Below are 23,171 nucleotides of genomic sequence, written 5' to 3'. Positions count from 1 at the left end.
GTGCATCAGTGTGTGTGTGTGTGTGTGTGTGTGAGTGTGTGTGTGTGTGTGTGTGAGTGTGTGAGTGTGTGTGTGGTGGCCATCCGGCCTGTTAATTTGATTGCGTAACAGGCTTAGGGGGCGCAGATTGTCTGGAATGGCATCCCGCTCGCTCAATCCCTGATAGCTGCTGCCATGGAGAAGCTTTACACACACACATGCTCACACACACGCACACACACACACACACACACACACACACACACACACACACACACAGTCATACATTTACATTACCTTGAAATTTGAAGCGTTTAACTGATGCTCTGACCCACAGCGACTCACGCTGAGAGCAACGGTAGAAAAAGCTTCAGATTGCCAGGATTTGCAATGTCACACACACACACACACACACACACACACACACACACACACACACACACAGACTATAGGGATAAGAATACATAACAACAGTCTGGTTGGTATTATTACCAAAGTCCCACTTGCATCTATTTTTACTAGCAGAGTTAATAAGGGAGATGCAAGTGACGCTGGAAATGTGGCATCACTTTTCTTTCATTTCCTCTCTCTGTCTCACACACACTGACACTTACTATTCATCACTGAAATAAACTCATTCACCTCGAGGTTCTCCTTCCTGTGTCGGGCCAAAGGCTCCCATACATTTACAAAAAAAGATTACCTCTCCAGGAAAAGTCGTTTAAAGGAGCACACCAGGGGATCGTTCTGCTAATCCGCCTACGATTTTAGAAATATTGTTGTTTAACTCCGACCGTGCGAGTAAATCGTCTGTTGTGAAGCCAAAGATCAGCATTAATGTGCTCTCACTGTACCATCAGATCATCAAGCTGCAGCCTGAGAGCTCCCGTTGTTGTGTACGAGCGACCCGTTGGCCCCTGCAGACCTTCCGGGCTACTGACAATAAAGATTAGTTTGAAATCTCCGAGGCAGGAATTAGCAGCGATGCTAACAAGGCAGAAGCCTGCAGTCTCGTGTTCTCTGTCTCTGTTCTGTCGTTCATATCGGAGGAGGAGGAGACATCGGCTCAACCAACCTGGCGTCCATATTTCCTGTCCGTCATCGTGGTACCAGATTTTTCTGTTTGCCAAGAAAAAGACACTGACGTTGGGGAAGACCAAGACCAAGATTTCTGAAAGATTGTCTGACAGCTGTTCCGACAGAACTGAAATTCGGCCCGGCTCCGAAAGTACCGCGCAGCTCAAAAACAGGCTAAAATGGTACAGAGAGAAAGAGGTGTCGAGTTGTCGCCTTCTAAAACAAGAGCGCACTGTGTTGATGGGTGGTTCCCTGCAGCAGCCACAGCTGACGTTAGTTTGGAGATAACTTTTATTTCATTTTTATTTCGCCGTCCCTGTTGAGCTTTTCTGAGTATTTTTATAGCGCGATCGAGAAAACTCAGTCACTGACTGCGTTATACGAACAGGCTGTTGAGTACGATAAAACCGACTGTGAGGTTTTGTAGTTTTTTAAGTTCTGTCACCTTTGGAAGGTTAAAATTGGCTTTTTATTGCTCTGTTTTGGGTTTACTGATGGATCATACGCGACTCTGACACTGCTAAACATTTCACTCTCACAAGTTGAATCGACCTGTCGGCTGTCTGACGTGCTGCAAAGTGAATTTGCCTCTTTGTGCGTCGACATAATGAATAATCTACAGTCTCTGTGTGTTTTTATATCAGGTGTTCAGCAGCTACTGTTTAAATCTCAGTCACATGAAGGAGTATTCTGTATCTTATCCAGGGTTTGGAGCTGTTTGCCTTCAGTGCATCAGGACTTTGTGCACACTGGTGTGAACAGCTGCAGGTTAATGAGCCGCCGGCGTATCAGAGCTGGTTTGTTGACAGTAAACGTGCGGTGAGACAAACGAGCTCAGTGGAGCTGAAGAAGAGAGATTTCTCTGCGTCTTTGCGTCTATATAAGAAAATTACTGATTCATCAATAGTTGCGGTTCTGTGTGTTCGGCCCAGTCCACCTTGTTTTGTCCTCGCTGGTGTGTGTGTGTGTGTGTGTGTGTGTGTGTGTGTGGAAACCGGGGCACACTCAGCGAAGGCGACAACAGGTGGAGGTAATATAAGAAATGTCACGCATCCTGTCGACGGCCCGCACTGCATTGTGTACATTGTGTTTCTGTGTGTGTGTGTGTGTGTGTGTGGGAGGGGTGTGTGTGACAGGTGGAGGATTTCGGGTGTCTGCGTCCACATTGTGTCTCTGTTGGAGTGTGTTGGCTGTGGGTCTGAGGATTTTTGATTTGTGTGTGTGTGTGTGTGCGTCACTGCTTGTCGTTCATGCGTCAGCGTGTGTTTGTCGGGTTTATGTGCATATATCTGTCACAGTGTGTCTCTGGTACCTGTGTGTGTGTGTGTGTGTGTGTGTGTGTGTGTGTGTGTGTGTGTGTTTGTTGTCAGATAACAAAGACGAGGAACATTGACTGATACAGAGTGATGACGGAGGTCAGAGCGCACCGATTTAATAAAACGTTCATGATATTGACAGATTTAAACACTTTGTGGTCAGAAAGTAAATCAACTAGTGCTTCAGGGTGATTAATTAAAGGATCAGTTCACCCAAAAGCACATTTTTTTCCATGAAAGGCAACTAATAAATAAATCAGGAAACCAATAAAGGACTGCACATCAACGAGCTTGACGATTATCCTGAGAATCGTCCAAAGAAACGCTTGCAGCTTTTCCTCCAGACGCTCAGTTGAGCTGATTCTCAGATTGATTGATGTTTTTGACTAACGTGGAAAATGTGTGAAAATAGCAGCTGGAGTTTTCCTCCTCGTGGTGTTCGCTGGTTGGTCGGCGGGTTATGTGACTGTGGAGTAATGGGGGATCTCCAGGACACCTGATGGAAACACAGGGTGGAAGGTTACAGCTGCCTGTTCGGTGGGAGGGGGAGAGCAGGGGGAGATCCCACTTCCTGTCCCGATTTGGATCTGTCCCCCCTCCCTCCCCTCGCTCTGGGTATCCCCTTCACACTGACTCACATACATGTTTCCCCGCCTCAGTCCGAGTCATTCGCAGACACACTGTTGCTCCAGACAGCAACTCCAAACCTCTCGGTTCACTTGGCGATGACACACTGCACGACGGAGGCGAAGGCGGCGTGTCCACGCGCCGTGGTCGGCCTCGTCCGGGCGCTGAGGAGTCGGCTGAAGGCGCTGCGGCGTCTTCTGCTGCTCGCCGGGTCGGACGGCAGCCGCCGGCGTCAGGCCCAGACTGTTGACGGCAGCTTATGGGAGCGACCCGGGCTGTTAAACAGGGAGACTGGGGGGACAGTTTTAGGCTGCTGTGGACCAGCACACACCAGTCTGACTGTGAGTAGTCCTGAGTGTGTCAGGTCACCTTCAGGTGGATCTACGTGTGTGTGTGTGTGTGTGTGTGTGTGTGTGTGTGTGTGTGTGTGTGTGTCTGAACACCGAGCAACACGACTTCTTTATCTTTGTTGACTTACAGGAATAGTTCCAACAATATTTAATGTTCTCACGGCAGTTATAACACACAACACTGATAATGAGCTGAGTGAGTTCTGAGTGCCGACGTGTGGCTGAAAACAAGTTCTGCTGAGGATAAAAGAAGAAGGACTTATAACTTTATCTTTACGTTGTATTTGTTTTTAGCATGAAGCGATCAGAACTTTGATCCTCGGACTAGTGAGGTGATTATATTTAAAGGTAAAATACTCTAACGGTATCTGAAGGTGTGAAGGTAGCACCTCTGAAGAACAAACACACGTGGCTGCATCGTGCTCGTACAGAATACTGACGGCTTTAATGTCGGGATGAGCATCAGAACAGGAAGTCCAAACAGGACCGGCAGCGTCATGCTGATGGAGTGTTTGAGTCAGAGTTTATTCTGAAAACCAGCAGATTTGATTGTTTTGAAAAAGATCTGTGTACTGAGAAGGAATGGTAGACAGAGTAGACCTGAGCTATCCACCGTCAGACTGACTCTTCTGTGCTTCTGGTGGGATGTTTTGTCCTTTTAGCTGCTGATAGTTTGCAGCAGCTGCGGGTGTTGGACCTGTTTGCACCGTGGAAAGACGTCTCAGCCTCACTACAGCAGCACAGTCAGCTTCTCTGCTGTTTGTCTGCTGACTCACGATGTTACAAAGATCATAATTCCACATAAACACGGCTGAGCACACTTCCTCTGTTCTTCATAAATTCTTCAGAAGAAGAAAATCTCCCTGCAGCAGCACACACACACACACACACACACACACACACACACACACGCCGACTCGTGTTGGTTCCCTCGTCTCACCGCAGGTTAAAAACCGTGTGCTGAGTTTATGTTAATCTGATACGACGGCCGTAATGTGTCCGTCGGGGAGGTCTGCTGCTGCCGTGTAACAGCATCATCCTGATTCACTCCGCTCATGAGGCCTCTTAATTAGATCTGATGGTGGACAGATGATGCAGAGTGCCGCGTCCTCGCCAGCTGTTACTGACGGAGCCGCTACAGCTGGACGCCGTCACATTTTAACACACATCACAAAGAAACAGTTGATTCCTGACTTGAATACAGTTGTTTTATTTTATTGCAAGTTTCCTGAAATTGTTGGTTAAAACGTGCAAAAGAGGCGTTATCGAATCTCCAGAAAGTAAATCTGAACGATGAATAAGCCACATTCTGATTCATTACATGCTGAATTATCAGTATCATGACGAAACTAATGAGCAGCCGACGTGGACAAGAAGTCCTCGAGGTTATCAGAGAAAGAATCTAAATCTCGAGACTGGAGAACTGCTCCCGGACAAACCGGTCGAGCTGCTGATGGAGCTGATATGATGTGATCAGAAGCTGCAGAGCTTTAAATGTCGGCTGCTGTTTGTCGAGATAAAGAAGGAACCTGGACGAGAGGCGACCGACGAACAGGTTGTGTGTGCTTCTCTGCACAATGGAGACGGAAATAAAAGATAACAGGGACAATGACAGGTTAGAGGGGCAGGTGAAGTGTGTGTGGACGCATGCAGGTGTGCATGTTAGTGTGTGTGTGTGTGTGTGTGTGTGTGTGTGTCTGTCTTCAGAGCACAGGTGCAGGGTTTGCAGTTTTAATCCTGTGATTAAGAGGTGCTACATGAGCATCCTGTCGCCTCGGCTCTGATCCTCCATCTGTGTTCTGACTCATGAACACACACACACACACACACACACACACACACACACACACACACACACACACACAAATGTCAACATTCCTAAACTCGTCAGCGTTTCAAACATTTCACGATCTATTTTTTTCGCGGACAGTCAGCAGCAGCGTTCGAACCTCTTTGTTCGTTTATCGGCTGCTCGTCTGTGATCCGCTCAGTCTGGACGGAGAATCTCATTTACATACGGTGCTGTGATGTTTCCACGCCTGCCGCTGATTACATGCAGCGTTAATCTCGTGTTTGCGTGAACATGCGTGGCTGAGAATATACCTGAAGTGTTTCTTCTCTCAACACCTCGGAGAGATGAGAACATGTTTCTCTGCTAATTAAAGCTTTCGCAAAACAAACCTCTCAAAAGCAGAACGGATGAAATTTGATTTAAATCAGCAACAAGTTTTTACTGTAGTATTTTTCTATTTTCTTCTACTTCACATTTCTTCTCTGCTGTATTTCAGAGGGTGAAACTGAATTCTGCAATATCCAAATCCCAGAAGTTGCCATTTTAGATAAAACGTTGAATTTTTGAGAAATGTCACTGAAAATTTCTCATCATCATGATTTTGATTTTGAAAGAAAAGCAAAATTGATCATCCAACTGATCATGAACCGTTTCAGTCTTAAACCTGCAAAACTAACCAATTATCAGGGTCGATATTCAGCTTTTTATTTATTTATTTTAATTTTCATATGAACGTCTTCCTCTCTCTCTGTGGTCTCACATCTCAAGAACCGGCTGAACAGCACTGAATGATCTGAATCTGCAAAGTAAACTTTCTCTTCACTGGACTAGTTTAACGACTCCAGCAGATAGTAGCAGAAAATGAAACTGCTGTTATCAGAGAGTGAAATATTTTGGTATCGGCTGATCTCAGAACAGCACATTTACTCCAGTGAGGTGAACGAGGTGATCAGACACTCAGAGATCTGTGATGGAGGCCGGATATTTTCACAGCTTCACAATAGATTTATTGTCTAAAGTGACTTCAGTGAACTGATCCAGGAAACTCAGATTTAAAGTAGTCGCCCTGAAAACATCGTCAGTCAGTCCCTCATCATAATAACCCCAGTATGACTCTATTTTACCACTTTATGCAGCCCAGTTCAACAGTGATGGAGTCAGATGAGCCGCACCAGTAATCTGATATATGTTAATATGTGTTATACAGAGTCGCCCTTTAAATGTGCTGTACAATTCAGGCTGCAGGGTGCGATCACAATTTAGATTTACTCTTTTAAATATTAATGTATAGCACATTTATTGGCCGTATTGTGGTTTGGATGCTAATTAGATTTATATTGCAGCTTTCTGTACTTTTACTGAAGTCAGGCTGGACTCAGTTTATAATGAGGTATTAGTTCTCTCACTCAGTTAAAGTGTCCGAATACTTCCTCCACATGTGGCTGCAGCCCCTCCCACTCCAGCCTGTGACCTATAATAAGGAAAACAGAAGAAGAAGAGAGAGAGAGGTGCAAACCAGAGAGGAGAGGTGAGAACGGTTCAAATAAAGATAGAAGAAGTGAGGAAGTAGGAGGTAACGAGGGAGGAGAGGAGGGAGGGAGGGAGGAGAGGATCTCTCCGAGGGAGAGAGAGGAAGAAGTGTCAGGGACGAGCAGAAGCCGGCTTCATCCTGGCAGTCGAAGCGCAGGAGCATGTTGGCGCCGCAGAGCCTCAGCCGCCGTCGGGACTACAGGACCCATCATGCACTGGGACACCAGACAGCCAGCAGGTCACCCACCTGGGAAGCACAGGTACGGAAGGAAAGAAGGAAGGAGGGAGTTTTGAAGGAGGTAGAAAGACACAGACGGAGGACGGGTTGGGAAGCACGGAGCAGAGAGGATGATGGGAAATCGGGGAGAGGACGGCGACGGGAGGAAGTGCAGCAGCCTGGATGTTTGTTTACCTGTTTAATGCATCAATATCCTGAGAACGACAAGGAAGAGCGAGCAGGGAAGATGTAGGAAGAGTTCGAAGGAAGGATGGTGTTACTGAGTACACACACACACACACACACACACACACAGTATGGGATCATTAGTCACTCAGCTACAGCGGGGAGCAGGTATCGGGGGTGGCTCCATGACAACTGTGCATCTGTGTGTGTGTGTGTGTGTGTGTGTGTGTGTGTGTGTGTCGTAATTTCCCACCGAGCAGATGACGAACGTTCGGGAAGCCTGTTCAACCTCTTGTGTGATTCACTGACGTGTGAAGAGAAACTAAAGGAAAACACGTCTTTTTAAAAAAAAAAAAAACAACACAATTATTTATAAACTACATTTCCCAGAATGCATTTCACAAAACAGCCCATGCCTGAACCTGCTTCACTCGAGATAAAGTGTTGGTGCTCAGAAATACATCAGACTTCAAACTTAACAGACCTCACCTGTGCTGCGGCTCGCTGCTTGCAATGCATTCTGGTCTACTGAGGCTAAAAATGGGTCTGGAAATTGGTTTGTAATTACTAAAGTTGGGACAGTTGCTAAGTGACTTCTCATTGGTGGATTTAAAGGCACAAACTAAGTTTTCAAACACTTTATTTACTTGCATGAGTTGATTGCGTACACTTAGAAACTTAGAAATGTCCTGATATTTGAAAGAAAAGTCGTCAAGAAACTAAAGATCTAACACAACAACGTGTAGTTTTCCCTTCAAAGCTGAGCGTGAACTGGCTTCAGACAGAATAAGAACGAGGAGCTGGAGGTCCACAGTCGTGCAAGAGGACAAGTACATCAGAAAAGGTCAAATCAGAGACTCGACACTAAAAAGTTTAAAGGAAAGATGTTACGATGGATGAAGGAACACAGATATTGGTCAGAGACAGACTGGGAAAAAAAAGTGTTAATGACAGATGAACTGAAGTTTGAGGTGTTTGGATGACAAAGAAGAACATTTGATGAGATGCAGAACAAATGAAAAGATACTGGAGGAGTGTTTGACGCCATCTGTCAGCTCGGTGGAGGAAAAGTGCAGTGATATGAGATGAGACGAACAGTCCACGTGTTGTTTCCTCCAGTAGAAGTTCAGATACTTTGTGTAAAAGTAGAAGTTCTGATTCATCTTGTTTCCTCCAGTACAGTAACAGAGTTCAGGCTCTGACATGGACTCAGAGTATCAGAGTAAAAAGTCTCCCTCTGAAGGACATTTGTGCTCAAAGCTAACTGAAGCTCACGTCATATTAATAGAATTCAAAGACTATTAAAGTTAAAGGTAGAATCAGTAGGATTTGTCCCAGCTGTTCCTGAACGCACCACAAAGACAGTTGATTGTTGAGTCTCATTCCCAGGACGTCAAATAGACACATGTTGGGTTGGTAAAGCGTCCCGAGCAGCAACAAAGAGAGAAAATCAGAAACTCTCTGCAGATCCGAGACACTAACACGCCTTTTCTCCACATTCCAGCCTCCCTCTCTGTCTGTTTACGGCTTCTTACGGCTTTCACGTCTTTGTCTCGTCTCGCTGCGTCTGACATCTTGTGATGTCGGGAAGGTGACGTGTGATGACGCCAAATAAAAATAATTCACCTCAAATGCATCAAACTGAAGTAACAAGGAGGAGAAAGTTCAGGTGTAGAGAACAGACACCTGAAACATGTACTGAAGTCCAGTAACACACATGTATAACAATCTGTTGTGTGTGTGTGTGTGTGTGTGTGTGTGTGTTACAGGATGACGTGCCAATCAAGGAGATCAGCATCACTCACCATGTGAAGGAAGGATCAGAGAAGGCCGACCCGCGACAGTTCGAGCTGCGCAAAGTCCTGGGACAAGGCTCCTTCGGCAAGGTATATTCTTTGACTTATTATTGTATAATTTAACATTTTTATCTCACAATTTTTATTTAAAAAAACTTTTATTGATATTTTTGGAATTTTTTGATGTCATAATTATGACTTCTTATCTCATAATTTATACTTTTTATCCTGCAGTTATAGATATTTTCAACTTTTTAAATCAGAAATTTGACTTTTATTTCTTAATTTGGAATTTATGTCATCATTTTACATTTTTAATTTAAATTTATGACTTATTTTTTCTATTTTTTTTGTCTTTTTAAGTAGCGAATTTGACTCTATCTCCTAATTTTGACTTTTTATTGGCATAATTTTAGCTTTTAACTCACAATTATGACTTTTGTTTCTATGTTTTGGACTTTTTATCTCCTAATTGTTACCATCTATCCTACAATTAAAATTTCATCTTATATTTTTGACTTTTTAAGTGAAAATGAAATGGGCTTCTGTAAAATAACATCTTCTCAAATCAATTTAGGATTTCGTGTCTATATACCTGTCAGAGCTATTGTGTGTGTGTGTGTGCGTGCGTGTGTGTGTGTGTGTGTGTGTGTGTGTGTGAGAGTCTGTGAGTGGGCTCAAGTGTGTGTGTTAGAGTGGGTTTCATTTCCACTCAAATCTCCATCATGTTTCCCTTGTGCCAGTGTTTGAGAGCCCGTTGCCATGGTGACGGCAGGCCGAGGGCCCTTCACACTGCCGCTCAGTATCATCGTCTTTATGAATGAACAATTAGCCTCCCGCTCCAGCTGTGTGTGTGTGTGTGTGTGTGTGTGTGTTTATATTAATCTACATAAGTGTGACCTAGAAAAGAAAGGAGCTAACCCAAACAAACTTAGACACAAAACACACACAAAACACACCACTGAACAAACACACGGTACGTTACGCTGCTCACGCGTGTGTGTGTGTGTGCGTGTGTGTGTGTGTGTGTGTAGGTGTTTCTGGTGAGGAAGATCACGGGTCCAGATGCCGGTCAGCTGTACGCCATGAAAGTCCTGAAGAAAGCGACGCTGAAAGGTACAAACAGGCTTGTTATATCTACAGTCGGATAGAAAACACACAGATTTGATCAGCTGTCTGATTTCCATGCGCTGTAATGTGAATGACATGTTTGGGCTCTCAGCAGCAACCACAATATCACCAGACTCCCTTAAGAAATCGGGTGATTTTGAGAGTTGATGCACGAGGAGAAAAGTCTGAGAATTGTCTTGAAACATCTACAACAAATTCTAAATCATTCATGCCTCCTTGTTAATTCTGCTTTCATTACAAAACCTGAAGTTCTTTGTTTCCTTGTAAAAAGTGTCAGTTTGTCGCAGCATCGTGTCGACTTCTGAGACTGACCCGTCAACACTTAGCATCTGTTTGAACACGCTGTTCACACTGATTTCACTGTTTACACTCCATTTGTGGAAGAAGACAACATTTGATTAACAGTAAACATGTCAAATTTTACAAACACAGTAAACAGTAACAGTAACACAAGGCTACTTCTTTGTCACCTGTGGAAAAAGTCCCCAGACTCCCTTAACAAATCACTCAATTTTGTGAGTTGTTGAGTTAGGAGACACTTTTTAAACCTGGTGAAACACTGACTCTGACACATTCTTGATTATTTGGACCTCCTTGTAAATTCGGCAGCTGTCACATTAAGTTCTTTCTTTCTTTATGTAAAAAACATCATGTGTGTTTGTCCCAGTGATGTATGTATTTACTGCATAAAGGGGAAAACAAAGGTAAAATTAACTGTTGAGAGCTGAAATTTGCGCAGAAACTTATTTTTCAAACACAAAAAGTTTTGTATTTTTAATTTGAATCTTTGCATCGCAGACTTAAAGACGGATGGTTTTGTTTTATAAGCGGCACCTTTAAAGTTGAGGAGGCAGCTGAGGGTCTCTCGCTCCAGCGTAGTTGTAGTTGACGAAGTTGTCAGGTAGAAAATTCTTCACAAGTCGATTGAGGGCCCAAAATGGAATTTCTCACCTTAACATGAGACCCGACAGATACAAAGAGCTTAAGATGATTTATACATTCACAAAGTGGTGTTCAGCTCTACAGTCACACCCCACCTGGTGGAGGGAAATAATACAGCACACTCCTTTATTTTGTTTCTCTTCTCTGGTGTAATATTTGTTTATTGCTTCCCCTCTTCTGTCTTGTTTTTACATTTCTTGTTGCCGAGTTTCTTCCTCTCCCCCGGTGATTCAGCGACTCCTCTGCTGTCATCTAGGAGCCAAAATAGAAACCAAATAAGGGAGGCTGTTTTATTTTGGCTTCCCTCTTAAGTGCTTTATCTGGTGATTTATGCCTTTTCCACTCTGTGTGTGTTTCCAGTGCGTGACCGGGTCAGGACAAAGATGGAGCGAGACATCCTGGTGGAGGTCAACCATCCCTTCATCGTCAAGCTGCACTACGGTGAGTCAGCCAATAACAGATGCCCGTGATGAGTCACCGGCGTCACGCCGGGCCAATCAGAACGCATTACTCCTCTTTTGGCGAGCGGCAGGCGGCGCAGTGGAAATGTTCCGTGAGCAGGAAACTTCTAGGATCATATCTCAGTTGAAACTTTCTCTCCCTCCGCAGCGTTTCAGACGGAGGGGAAGCTGTACCTGATCCTGGACTTCCTGAGAGGAGGAGACCTGTTCACCCGTCTGTCCAAGGAGGTAACGCCTCGTCATCCCTGACCTCACTCCCGTTCACACACACACAGGAGAGCCAAATAAAGTCAAAAATCAAGACGCTTTCAAGCACTTTAAAGGTTGTTTCTTCACCTGTTAGTCCTCAGGAGAATAACTGCAACGTTATTTTACTGGAAATACTTCAGAGGCGACACAAGTTCATTTCTGTAGCACCGTTCAGCAATGTAGTCGAATAAATGAGATACAGAATCTAAATAATGAGATACATTTAGACATTTTATCCCAAGAATTTAACTCCATTTCATATTTGGGATTTTTTTTATGTCATAAATTTGACTTGAAAGGCAAAAATTATGACCTTTATTTTATATTTTGGACTTTAAATATCATAATTATGACTTTTTTTTTCTTTATTATACTATGACGTCACACATTTCTGCTTCAAATGCTTGTAAAAGAAATGATTTCTTTAAACTGTTTATGAGCCTGTTAGTTATTTGACTACATGTCTGTGTGTGTGTGTGTGTGTGTGTGTGTGTGTGTGTGTGTGTGTGTGTGTGTGTGTCTTGCAGGTAATGTTCACAGAGGAGGATGTGAAGTTTTACCTGGCGGAGCTCGCTCTCGCCCTCGATCACCTTCACAGCCTGGGAATCATTTACAGAGACCTGAAGCCAGAGAAGTATGCAAACACACACACACACACACACACACACACACACACACACACACACACATTCATGCCACATTATAACATAATACTACAATAAAAGCGTTTCTGTTATTTCAGCATCCTGCTCGATGAGGAGGGACACATCAAGCTGACTGGTGCGTAAAATTACACGTGTGTGTGTGTGTGTGTGTGTGTGTGTGTGTGTGTGTGTGTGTGTGTGTGTGTGTGTGTGTGTGTGTGTGTGTGTGTGTGTGTGTGTGTGTGTGTGTTGCTCGAGCTGCCATAAAGTCTGATAACTGTTTTATCACTGATTTCTGTGTGTGTGCGCTCAGACTTCGGCCTCAGTAAGGAGTCCATAGACCACGAGAACAAGGCCTACTCCTTCTGTGGGACGGTGGAGTACATGGCGCCGGAGGTGGTGAACCGGCGAGGACACACCCACAGCGCTGACTGGTGGTCGTACGGCGTGCTCATGGTGAGAGGACGCCGCTGGGTTAATCATTCCCCCCGTCTTCTACATCAGTTCATCCATGAATTCAGTTCCAAATAATCACAACTCTGGTTGATATTTGACCGGAAACAGGACGAGTTTGTAACCCGACATCGGTTCTGACCGTGAGCATGTCGTGTTCTTCCTCTCAGTTCGAGATGCTGACGGGAACGCTGCCGTTTCAAGGCAAAGACCGGAAAGAGACGATGACCATGATCCTCAAGTAAGACACTTTATACCGCCGGTACGCTCTGATCCAATCACCTCCTAACAGCTTTTATTACAGCTCCACTGCACATCAGCCTCAGACTCTCCTGCAGCGAGTCCGCCGGCGGGGAGGAGGAGGAGGAGGAGGAGGAGGAGGAGGGTTTACTCAAGAGGAGATGAAGTGCAGCACTCAGGAGGAAAAGGAGGAGGAGGAGAGAGATAAGAGGAGCGGACTCAAGTGTCCTGATGGAAATTCAGAGCAGCGAGGGAGGAGACGGTGAAAGAGAAACAATTCGCAGGAAATATTATCCCGTCCCTCTTCCTCTGACGTCTCTCTTTCACTCTCAGCGTCTGTGGAAAGAAAATGCTGAGCGTGCTTTCTGCAGACTGCTGAGTGTGTTTCCTGTGTGTGTGTGTGTGTGTGTGTGTGTGTGTCATATTGTCGTCTAGTCTTTCAGATACTTTCAGTTTGGATATACAATACTGACAGTTGATAACACTGCAGTTATTCTGTCCTCGGCTTTTATTTTTATTTCATCAGTCTTTTTGTCTTTCTGTGTTTTGTTTCCTTCTGCAGAGCCAAGTTGGGGATGCCGCAGTTTTTGAGTTCAGAAGCTCAGAGTCTCCTCAGGAACCTTTTCAAACGCAACCCTGCCAACAGATTAGGTAACACTTCCAGAACAACACGCTACAAAACAACAACACAACGTAAAACTAAAGGTCGCCACAGCAGGAAGTGATCGTCCACTCGGACCTGAAAAAGCTGCATCACCAGGTTTTCAAATATGAGAGTTTCAAGGCTGCGGTAATTGTTGCAAATTATTGAATTTACATTATTGAAAAATGACCTGCAGCGATGTCACTCAGTGGCCCAGGTGCATTATGGGTAACATAGGCACCAGGTTTTGAAAAAGGTAGAAGAATGTAATGATAAAGGTGATCTCTCCGCTTCTGCTCTGATTCTGATCGTTTGTTTTGATGACGGACGGCTTTCAAAGTCAGATTTTATAATAAAAAGAAAGGAAACTGTCACTGTGAAGTCTGAAAACTGACGGCGGCTCACGAGTTCAGACTGGACCAGCTGAACCTCCTGTTCTAGTGAATTATTTGGCACGTTTTAAAAGTGAATCTGTGCATTTTTGAGGTGTTTTTAAAGTTTTACGTGGCGTTTGATGTGGTGCGCTCTGACAGAATCGGAGGACTGACGGCTCGCGGTGTGTTTACTTGCAGGAGCCGGACCAGACGGCGTGGAGGAGATCAAGAGGCATCAGTTCTTCGGCACCATCGACTGGAATGTCAGTGTCTCTGTTCAGTGAATAAAACATAATATTGCTTTATTATTCTGACTTTAACTCCGAGCTTTCTCACATTTCCTCGTCCCCGCAGAAACTCTTCCGTAGAGAACTCCACCCTCCCTTCAAACCGGCTGCAGGACGACCCGACGACACTTTCTATTTTGATCCAGAGTTCACAGCGAAAACACCCAGAGGTACCGACTCTCGCTCTTCCTCCTCCTCCTCCTCCTCCTTCACACACCTCCGAGCTGAAACACACTCTGAATTAAAGCTGATTGTGTCGAGCTTCACCAGCCGTTTGTGTTTGTGTGTCAGACTCTCCGGGGGTTCCTCCCAGTGCCAACGCCCATCAGCTGTTCAGAGGATTCAGCTTCGTGGCCATAACAGAAGAGGACACGCAACCACTACCCAATACTATTGTTCAGGTACGCACACGCTTCCATACTGACATGTAACACATCTCAGAGGCAGAAACAATCTGATTCACACAGTGAAACCTCAGTAACCTCAGAAACTACAAACTCTAGTGAAGCGTTCCGAATTCATGGAAACTCAGAAAGGACACAAAGAAACAACAACAACTGTAAAGTGCCAGAGATTTATTTCTTGTCACCAAAGTCATTTTCCACAAGTATGTGAAACCTTTCGAGGAGCTCAGTTTGTTCAAATGGTGGGACTTTGTGACGTGCTGACTGCAGCTGGAGGGGAAATGGACTTTACTTCATGAACGCAACGTTACAGAGAGCAGACAGAGAACCAGAACCAGAACCAGAGTCTCTGCTGAGTGCTGAGCTCAGTCAGAGGTTGATCTGAATTGAAGCACATCAGCCACTGCTGATGAAAATCTATTCAAAGTGACTCAGACGAGTTAATGTGTTACAGTTTTATTTACATAACTTGCCGACTTCCTTCTTCTCTCTGTGACTCGCTGCTGGAGTTACAGAGACCAAATGAAACTCGACGTTACCTCGAGGAAACTTTTCTCTGGCGATAACGTTAGTGCACAACTGAACAACATAACAAAGAACTCGTGGTTTTCAGACATTTAATTGCTAAATATTACAGCTTTAACTTCAGCTGACGTGGATCTTCAGACCACAACAGGCTTTTAATTCCTTAAAAAAAAGTTGTTCCTGGGACTTAAACTTGTGTAATTATGGTGGACGCAGCTTTCAGAGCGGAGGAGCTTCAAATAACGCTCTTCTTTTGAACGAGTCACATTTCAAACAGCGTCGACTGTTCCTCCTCCTCCGTGATGTGGGGCAGGAAGCATCCCTGACAAACACTCAGAGCCTCTTAGTGAATCTCTTTAAACTACAGAAAACAGACGGGAGGGAGCGCCTGCCAGTCCAAACTCTTTTCTGTAATGCACACATTTACCAGAGAAAAGCCTTCAAGGACCAGGACTAAGTGGTCGTATTGACAGAACGAACGTCTGGCAAACATCCCCACCTCTAATGAAGAGCAGCGGGGGTGGAGAGCTCACTGCGTACCCATACAAGGTAGCTTCCTTTCACTCTGCAAAGCTTCGACGCTGCAAGGCATTATGGGCCGGCAGAAAGGAGACACATTAGGGTTAAACGCCAGAGCGCGAGAAGTTGAAAGACCAGAAACACGTCAGATTGTATCAGTCAGGTGAAGCGTCACTGACGAGCAGCGTGATGAGTCAGCGAACATCATCCTAAATGTTTGTGTCACCGTTTGTGTCTTGGCTTTAGCAGCTGCACAGAAGCACGTCCCAGTTTTCAGACACCTACGAGATTAAAGAGGACATCGGTGTCGGGTCTTACTCCATCTGCAAGCGCTGCCTACACAAAGGAACCGGCATGGAGTACGCAGTCAAGGTAGGAGCACAGCAACACCCAGAGTCGTGCAGCGTGACGTCTGTGTTGATCTCCGTCTCCGGACTGTAGACTCAAGACGTTTGACCCCGTTACAGATCATCAACAAGGCCAAGAGAGACCCGACGGAGGAGGTGGAGATCCTGCTGAGATACGGACAACATCCCAACATCATCACCCTGAAGGACGTGAGTCTCAGCTCTCATGACTAATTTCTGTCTCTCTAAAGTTTGATGTCTGTCGTGGTGATCGTCGTCCATCACTCCACCTGAATATCTGCTGTTTGGATGCTGATGGTTTCAGTTTGTTAGTTGGTCAGCTTCATTTCTCTGTGACTCATTCTTAATAAGAGTTAAAAATAAAGTCTTGCTGCCGGGTGAAAATGCCTTCACTTGAGTCACTTGCAGCAACTAAATACAATTAAAATCTGCATTCGTGTGTGTGTGTGTTTGTCTTCTGGTCCTGCTGGCGATGATTCACCTCTTTGTTTAGATATTATAAATACAGAGCTGTAGTTTAGTTCCTCTTCTCTTCTCTGCTGTGACACTTTTGATTTGGCTGCATGGGTTTAATGAACCTGTCCTGACTCATCCTTTCTACCTTTCAGTCGGAACATGTGCATCATCTTTAAGTTGGTTTTCATTGTAATGACTTGACGCCTACGTGCCCACGAACGTCTGTTAGATTCTCACGCTGCATGTTTTATTGACCGACGGTGGCGCTGATGTCTAAATTCAGCCTCTCTGAATGAGTAAAGCGACTGAATCAGCGAGCGAGTGACTAAATAAAGTGTTGTTTTGTGATGTTTTCGTGCGGTAGGTGTATGACGACGGCCGGTCGGTGTTCTTGGTGACGGAGCTGATGAAAGGAGGCGAGCTGCTCGACAAAATCCTGCGACAGAAGTTTTTCTCAGAGAGAGAAGCGAGCGCCGTCCTCTACACCATCACCAAGACGGTGGAGTACCTGCATGTGCAGGGGGTACGTCTGCTTTATCTCTTTCTTTTGGTTCTTCGGTGAGTCCGTACACCCTCCTGACCTGAGGATGAAGTCCAGGAAGAACTAGAACATGTGAAGAGATGTTGTGAACCTGCTGGATGTTCATGACCTCCTGATTGAACCTGATTGTGTGGCGTTTGCAGGTGGTGCACAGAGACCTGAAGCCCAGCAACATCCTCTACGTGGACGAGAGCGGGAACGCAGAGTCCATCCGGATCTGCGACTTTGGTTTCGCCAAACAGCTGAGGGCAGAAAACGGCCTGCTCATGACGCCGTGTTACACCGCCAACTTTGTCGCACCCGAGGTACCTCATGCTCATTTCTCATTTAAAGCCCCGAGATGTTTTTATCTGTTTTTATCTTCTGACCTCACCGAAGTTTGTGTTTTGTACTTTCTCCTGAATGCTGCCTGTGTTTTTGTCAGATTGTTGGGGATGTTTTCTCAGGCAGCAGTGTATTGAGCTCTCAGGGCCACCGTAGTTTTCAGTCATTACTTCTGTTAGTCTGCGTCTCAGTTCAGGGTCTGCGTCCTCTGAAGGACCTGACCTTCGTGGCCTGTGAAGGCGAGTCCTTCAGAGACCTTGTTAACCTGGTCAGCTGTTGTTAAATGTGACGGTTTAGTCTTTGGAGCATTTCTTGGTTGCGTCACCAGATGTTTTACCTTTACGTCACGATTTCTGCCGCCCAGGCCCGTGAAAGTTACGATCTACGCCACGCGATGTCATCAGTTTCTCTCTTTTGTTCTTCGTTTTTGGGCACACAAAGAATCTTGGGATATGTAAAGCTACGAAGGCGGCGTTGTGATGTAACTGTCCTACAAAGACCCTGAACTGAGACACAGCATGAGTCTCTCGTGATTTATCTCAATGAAAGTGAGCAAACGCCAGCTGTCAAGTCTTAATGTATGCATAAAAGATATAAACTACGTCGTTGTGAAGGTGTTGACGCTCTTCATTACAGAACAGATGTTTTTATGTAGGAGCTGAAACATGAAACTGGTGCTGTGTGTTTCCGGCAGGTGTTGAAGAAGCAGGGTTATGACGCAGCCTGTGACATCTGGAGTCTGGGAGTCCTGCTGTACACCATGCTGACAGGGTGGGAGTTCATGTCACGTTAAAATTAGACATCAGAGATCTGACTAAAACGCTTCCTGATCTAAATATTCATGCCTTTTTTAAAATCTAACTCTCCTGGTCCGGCTGCAGTTTCACTCCCTTCGCTAACGGTCCCGAGGACACGCCGGAGGAGATTCTGGCTCGTATCGGCAGCGGGAAGTTCTCGCTCACCGGAGGATACTGGAACTCCGTGTCGCCGGAGGCCAAGGTGAGGATCTGCTCTCAGGTCGTCAGGATACAGTCGTGCATGTACTTAAAGGAGCAGGTCACCCAAAAAAATGGAACAGAACCAAACATTTCTGGAGCAATCAAAGTCTCTGTAAGCCCGGAGAACACAAACTGATTTAGAAAATACTTTATCATCTACCTTGTTTTGACCGCACGTCAAGGGTGTAATCTGAGGTCTCCAGAGACTCAGATAACGTCGGACATGGAGCCATTTTATGTTTCTTTTTGAAGTCTCCAGCTGCTTCAGTTGTCTAGAAGAATACTGTGAAGCTCCAGAAGTGTTTTGTAGATGGAGGAGATAAAGAGTTTTGGGTGAAATGTTCCTTAAAGCGTCCACATGTTTGTCCTCCGAGCCTCGTCTCATCCTCTACGTCGCCGTCATCATGCTCTCTGACCCTGAGCTCTGGTCTGACCTCTGACCCCCCTCAGGATCTGGTGTCTAAGATGCTGCACGTCGACCCTCACCGGCGGCTGACGGCGGGTCAGGTCCTCCGACACCCCTGGGTGACGCACAGAGACCAGCTGCCCAAGTACACCCTCAACAGACAGGACGCACCTCACCTGGTCAAGGTGACACACACACACACAAACACACACACATATGAATCAGATTTGTCCGATCATTACAGCACCGGTTGCCATGGAAGCGACACGTTTACGTGCCTGACGGACAGCCGGCACAAATCCTCCGTGTGAATTAAAATGATTTCGTGCAGACGAGTGTGAAGGAGGAGAATCAGTTACATTACATCACTGTTAGTGAATCCATCATCAGTTCATGGTTGACACATGTATCCTCTCTCCGCCTCTCCGTCTCCTCCAGGGTGCGATGGCCGCCACCTACTCCGCCCTGAACAGGAACGTCCCGCCCATCCTGGAGCCGGTGGGCTGCTCCACTCTGGCCCAGCGGCGAGGGATGAAGAAGATCACCTCCACCGCTCTGTGACCTTTAACCCCTTCAGCCCTCCTCACTCTGACCTCTATCTGACCTCCGCCGGACCCTCGCTCCCCCACTTTTCCTCCGGTGGGACAGACTACTGATGGACCCAAGAACCGCTAACGCCAAATAGGAACACGGAGACCGCCACCAACTCCCCTCGCCATCCCTGCACCTTATCGGACTCTCCTGATTGGATCTCGTGGCGGCTTATTTCTCAGCTTTAGCATCACAGATCGGCAGCCGGACTGAGCTGTCACGGAAACCTGCCGACTCTCCCTCCCTCCTCCTCGCCGCGGAGGCGGAGTCCTGCCGCGGCGCCTTTTTGCTTCGGACAATCAGCGCCGCCTTGAGTCCGAGCGCGCGTCAGGAAAATGAAAGTACTGTATTTATTTACTTCAACAGGAAATCTGAACATAGGAACACGGTAATCTAATGTATGCATTTAAAGAGCTAGGATCATTGTCGTTATACTGTCGTCATGGTTCTGCGTAGCTGTAGGTCCGCTATTTAAACCTCAAGTAGCCTCCGAGATGACGGCGTCTGCAGAGAAGGACAGCAGGCGGGAAGCAGGATCACGTTCAGTCCGCTCTGATGATTTACCTGCAGAGCCACAGAAATCAGGACTTTTAACAGAAGCATTTAGTCAAACCGCAGCCCTGACGATGATTTTGGGATCTCAGCAGCAGGAGTTTCTACATTTCACACGTCCAGGATCCAGTATTTTACCTTTCAGCTGCAAAAAAACCCACAAAGAACAAAAAAGGAAACTGGTTCGTCTTCGACTTAATTTCCAAAATCAAGTGTTGGTCCAAGAGTTGACAGATGAATCTGGTGGTCTGTGTCAAATTAATATTCGGCATGAAATCAAACCGGTTTTACGTCAACAAATCCTGTGAAAAGACCAAAACCAACAGTTTCTGACTTCCTGTCTGTCGCTCTCAGCTCCTCCTTCTTCTTGAAGACATAAATCCTTAAAAACACCTCAAAAATATGTTGTTTTTATTTTTTAAAAACAGGCCAAATGATTCCTTAACACAGGAAGAAAACAGGGGACTACTTTCAGCAGTGGATTAATCCACAAGAAGTTAAATCAGCGTTTGGATTTTAGTCTTTTCATGGGATGCGTTAACCCAAGTTTTCACTCTCAGTGAAACAAAGTCCGAACATTTGAATTTGAGCACATTAATTAAGAGGAGAGAAGCAGATTTCTGCCTTTATATTATATTTTATTTGTTTTTAAAGCTGCACAAGGAAAGTTTGCATTTTGTGGCGCCATCTGGTGGCTGTTACGTTTGAAGCACTTCTGTCCACAGACTTCGTCGTGAAGTTTCTGGGGAAACAATTTAAAGTGACAATTTGTATTATATTGTAATCAGTGACACGCCGGCAGCTCCTTCAAGGCTTTAGAGACGTTAGCTTAGCAATAATAACAGTGTTAGTAATCATGTGACTAAGTTTCCAGGCAGTTACGACTCTCCGATCGCTGTAAATTCACACCCGTATTTCCCACAAGGCATCATGGGAGACTGTTAGCTCAGTCTATTCATTTGATTTGACTGTTTACAGTTGAAGCAACTGCAGCTTTCAGATCAATGTGGTGGAGTAAAGTAATCAGTGGAATTATTATGTGGCAGGAGAGGAAATCTAAGTATCTTTGAGGCTGATGAGACGACAGTTTTGGTGCATTTAATGCAGAAATCTCTCCTTGTGCAGCTTTAAGACGTAAAGTTAAACAACAGAAGTGTCTTTAACTGGAGCACAACAAACACCAGAGAACACGCGGTCGTGTTCTCCGGTAAACACGGCGACCTGGAGGACGACGTGTCGGTGAAACGTTGGATTCTTCCTGTTTGACCCGGGATCAGCCTCTGACCTTCTTCTGTTCGAGCCGACTGATCATCTCTATGTGCAGCAGACGGGAGCTGAACTGTAAATATATAAAACATGTCGAGCAACTCAGGTTTCTACGAATCAACACAATGCATTTTTATAAGTCCACCCGGGGAGAGATGTACGCGACAAGCACACAGAGCGACGGGAGGCGAGGAGGCGTTTCATCACCACAAGTCTCTTTTACTGTGTTTTAAAACGTCGAGCTCTTCCTGAGGCATCGCTTCGTGTTTGTGATGAAGAACTTCTGTCAGCAAAAACCTTTAAAAGACAAAAAAAAAGTGTAGCAGGAAAAAAAAAAAAAGCTCTGGGTTCATTTCCAAACATTCCAGTTGCACCCAGACTTCAACTGCCGCGCCACCGTGGAGCTTCATCAGAGACGTCAGAGTTCACCCAAATTACAAAGATTATTCCACACGTTAATCACTGCAACTTATTGAGGACTTAATGTCAAAATCAAATCAGCAGACGAAGCTCTTTCCCTGGAGTAAAAACACCACAACAATGTTAAAATACCACAATTAAAGCACTGCTTACAAAGACACACTTAAGGTGAAACACTGATTTTTTTCATGCACTGGTTAATTTTAACATTTTGGGCTATTTATAAGTCCAAAAATACAAAAGTCCTGCTCTGGAAGCTTGTGTAAGTAAAATGAGTATTTACACAAAATATCAGACGGCTTGTAATATAAATATAATTGTGTCGACGTCAGGAAACTTTCTCAGAATTATTCAAAAATGATTCAACAGTGAAAGTTTGGGTTTAAAGTTCTTCTGTAGTTTGGGTGAACTGCACCTTTAATTACAAAAGGAGCAAATCATAAGTTTTGGCCAGAATTTCAGAGACAACAGCGTCAGAGACGTTAGCATGCTAACCAGCTAGCTGACTGTCACACTCATGAAACCACTTCAGTATTTTCACTCCTGTTTTATTTGCGGAACAGAAAAACAGCAGCGCACACGTCTCAGCTGGAGTTTCTGTCTTTCTCCTGAACTGAAACGAGTTTAATCACCTCGTTACAAACGGAACCGTCGAGGTTCGTCTTCCCGCCACTTAGCTCCACGGCTAACTAGCAGCCAACCAGAGCTGAGCAGCAGTTAGCGGTGACGCTGCTTCCTTTGAATTCTGGCCATTTCTTCCAAGAACTTCTTCTGTGTTCTGTTTTTAGAGACGGCCTCCAACATGGCCGCCCGAGGCCGTCGGCGCGTATTAAAGCCGTCTGTTGTTGCTTCAGTGTTCAGGACGCGTGTGCCTCCTCTCGCCCGTCGACAATCACTAAGAAAAACAGAAATCCTGCATCGGTTGTTCTCCCGCGACCCTGCGGACTGTAAAACCTGATGTGAATGATTGTTTCCTCTGAATGTCTGTCAGCATAAAGGGATTCATCGCTCGGGGCGACCACGAGATTCTGTTTTATATATAACATGAAATATATATAAATGTCTTTGGATGTACAGCTCTGGGATAAAGGAATGTAAAAGGAATGATTTGTTTCTTTTTCTGTAACAGGGGAATAGCTTTCCTCCTCCTCCTCCTCTTCCTCCTCTTCCTCTTCCTCCTCCTCCTCTTCCTCCTCCCTGTCAGATGTGTTCAGCCCTGCTGCTACCAGCTCTCTGTTTTTTGTACCTGCAGTGAGAGTTGGACTTTCTATTAAAAATAATAAAAAGGTTAATCAGCTAATAAACACATGGCGATGGCTCTGATTCGACAGTTATTTTTTTCTGCACACAAAATATAAAAGTTTATAAAATATGATTCCAGCTTGTGAAAATTTTCTGCTTTTCCTTTGAAATTTTGACTAATTTAATTTTCGAGTTTCGTGTTCGTTTAACATCATTTCTCTCTATTTTCAGAATTGTTACAAACCAAAATAATAAATCAATGAAT

General features: G+C 45.1%; 1 protein-coding gene across 3 annotated transcripts in view; it reads left to right on the top strand.

The window, feature by feature from the left end:
- Positions 1-23,039, top strand: part of rps6ka3b (ribosomal protein S6 kinase, polypeptide 3b) — a 43,452-nt gene extending 20,413 nt beyond the window's left edge. For 2 of the 3 annotated variants that reach the window (XM_037080059.1, XM_037080061.1), the window contains 20 exons: positions 8,844-8,960; positions 9,905-9,986; positions 11,304-11,384; positions 11,553-11,632; positions 12,181-12,287; positions 12,396-12,433; positions 12,611-12,753; positions 12,921-12,991; positions 13,553-13,641; positions 14,206-14,270; positions 14,362-14,464; positions 14,586-14,695; positions 15,989-16,114; positions 16,210-16,299; positions 16,931-17,089; positions 17,251-17,412; positions 18,126-18,202; positions 18,313-18,430; positions 18,880-19,020; positions 19,274-23,039. In XM_037080059.1, coding sequence (XP_036935954.1) covers positions 8,844-8,960; positions 9,905-9,986; positions 11,304-11,384; positions 11,553-11,632; positions 12,181-12,287; positions 12,396-12,433; positions 12,611-12,753; positions 12,921-12,991; positions 13,553-13,641; positions 14,206-14,270; positions 14,362-14,464; positions 14,586-14,695; positions 15,989-16,114; positions 16,210-16,299; positions 16,931-17,089; positions 17,251-17,412; positions 18,126-18,202; positions 18,313-18,430; positions 18,880-19,020; positions 19,274-19,396 — 2,082 coding nt within the window. In that variant the 3' untranslated portion in view covers positions 19,397-23,039. The remainder of the gene's footprint in view (positions 1-8,843; positions 8,961-9,904; positions 9,987-11,303; positions 11,385-11,552; positions 11,633-12,180; positions 12,288-12,395; positions 12,434-12,610; positions 12,754-12,920; positions 12,992-13,552; positions 13,642-14,205; positions 14,271-14,361; positions 14,465-14,585; positions 14,696-15,988; positions 16,115-16,209; positions 16,300-16,930; positions 17,090-17,250; positions 17,413-18,125; positions 18,203-18,312; positions 18,431-18,879; positions 19,021-19,273) is intronic. The other variant, XM_037080060.1, reaches the window with a different exon arrangement.
- The last annotated feature ends 132 nt before the right edge of the window (positions 23,040-23,171 follow it).

This window comes from Acanthopagrus latus, chromosome 19 (assembly GCF_904848185.1).
Source record: "Acanthopagrus latus isolate v.2019 chromosome 19, fAcaLat1.1, whole genome shotgun sequence".
NCBI lineage: Eukaryota > Metazoa > Chordata > Actinopteri > Spariformes > Sparidae > Acanthopagrus > Acanthopagrus latus.
Note: the sequence above shows the minus strand (reverse complement) of the source record. Positions and strands in the feature narration are given on the sequence as shown.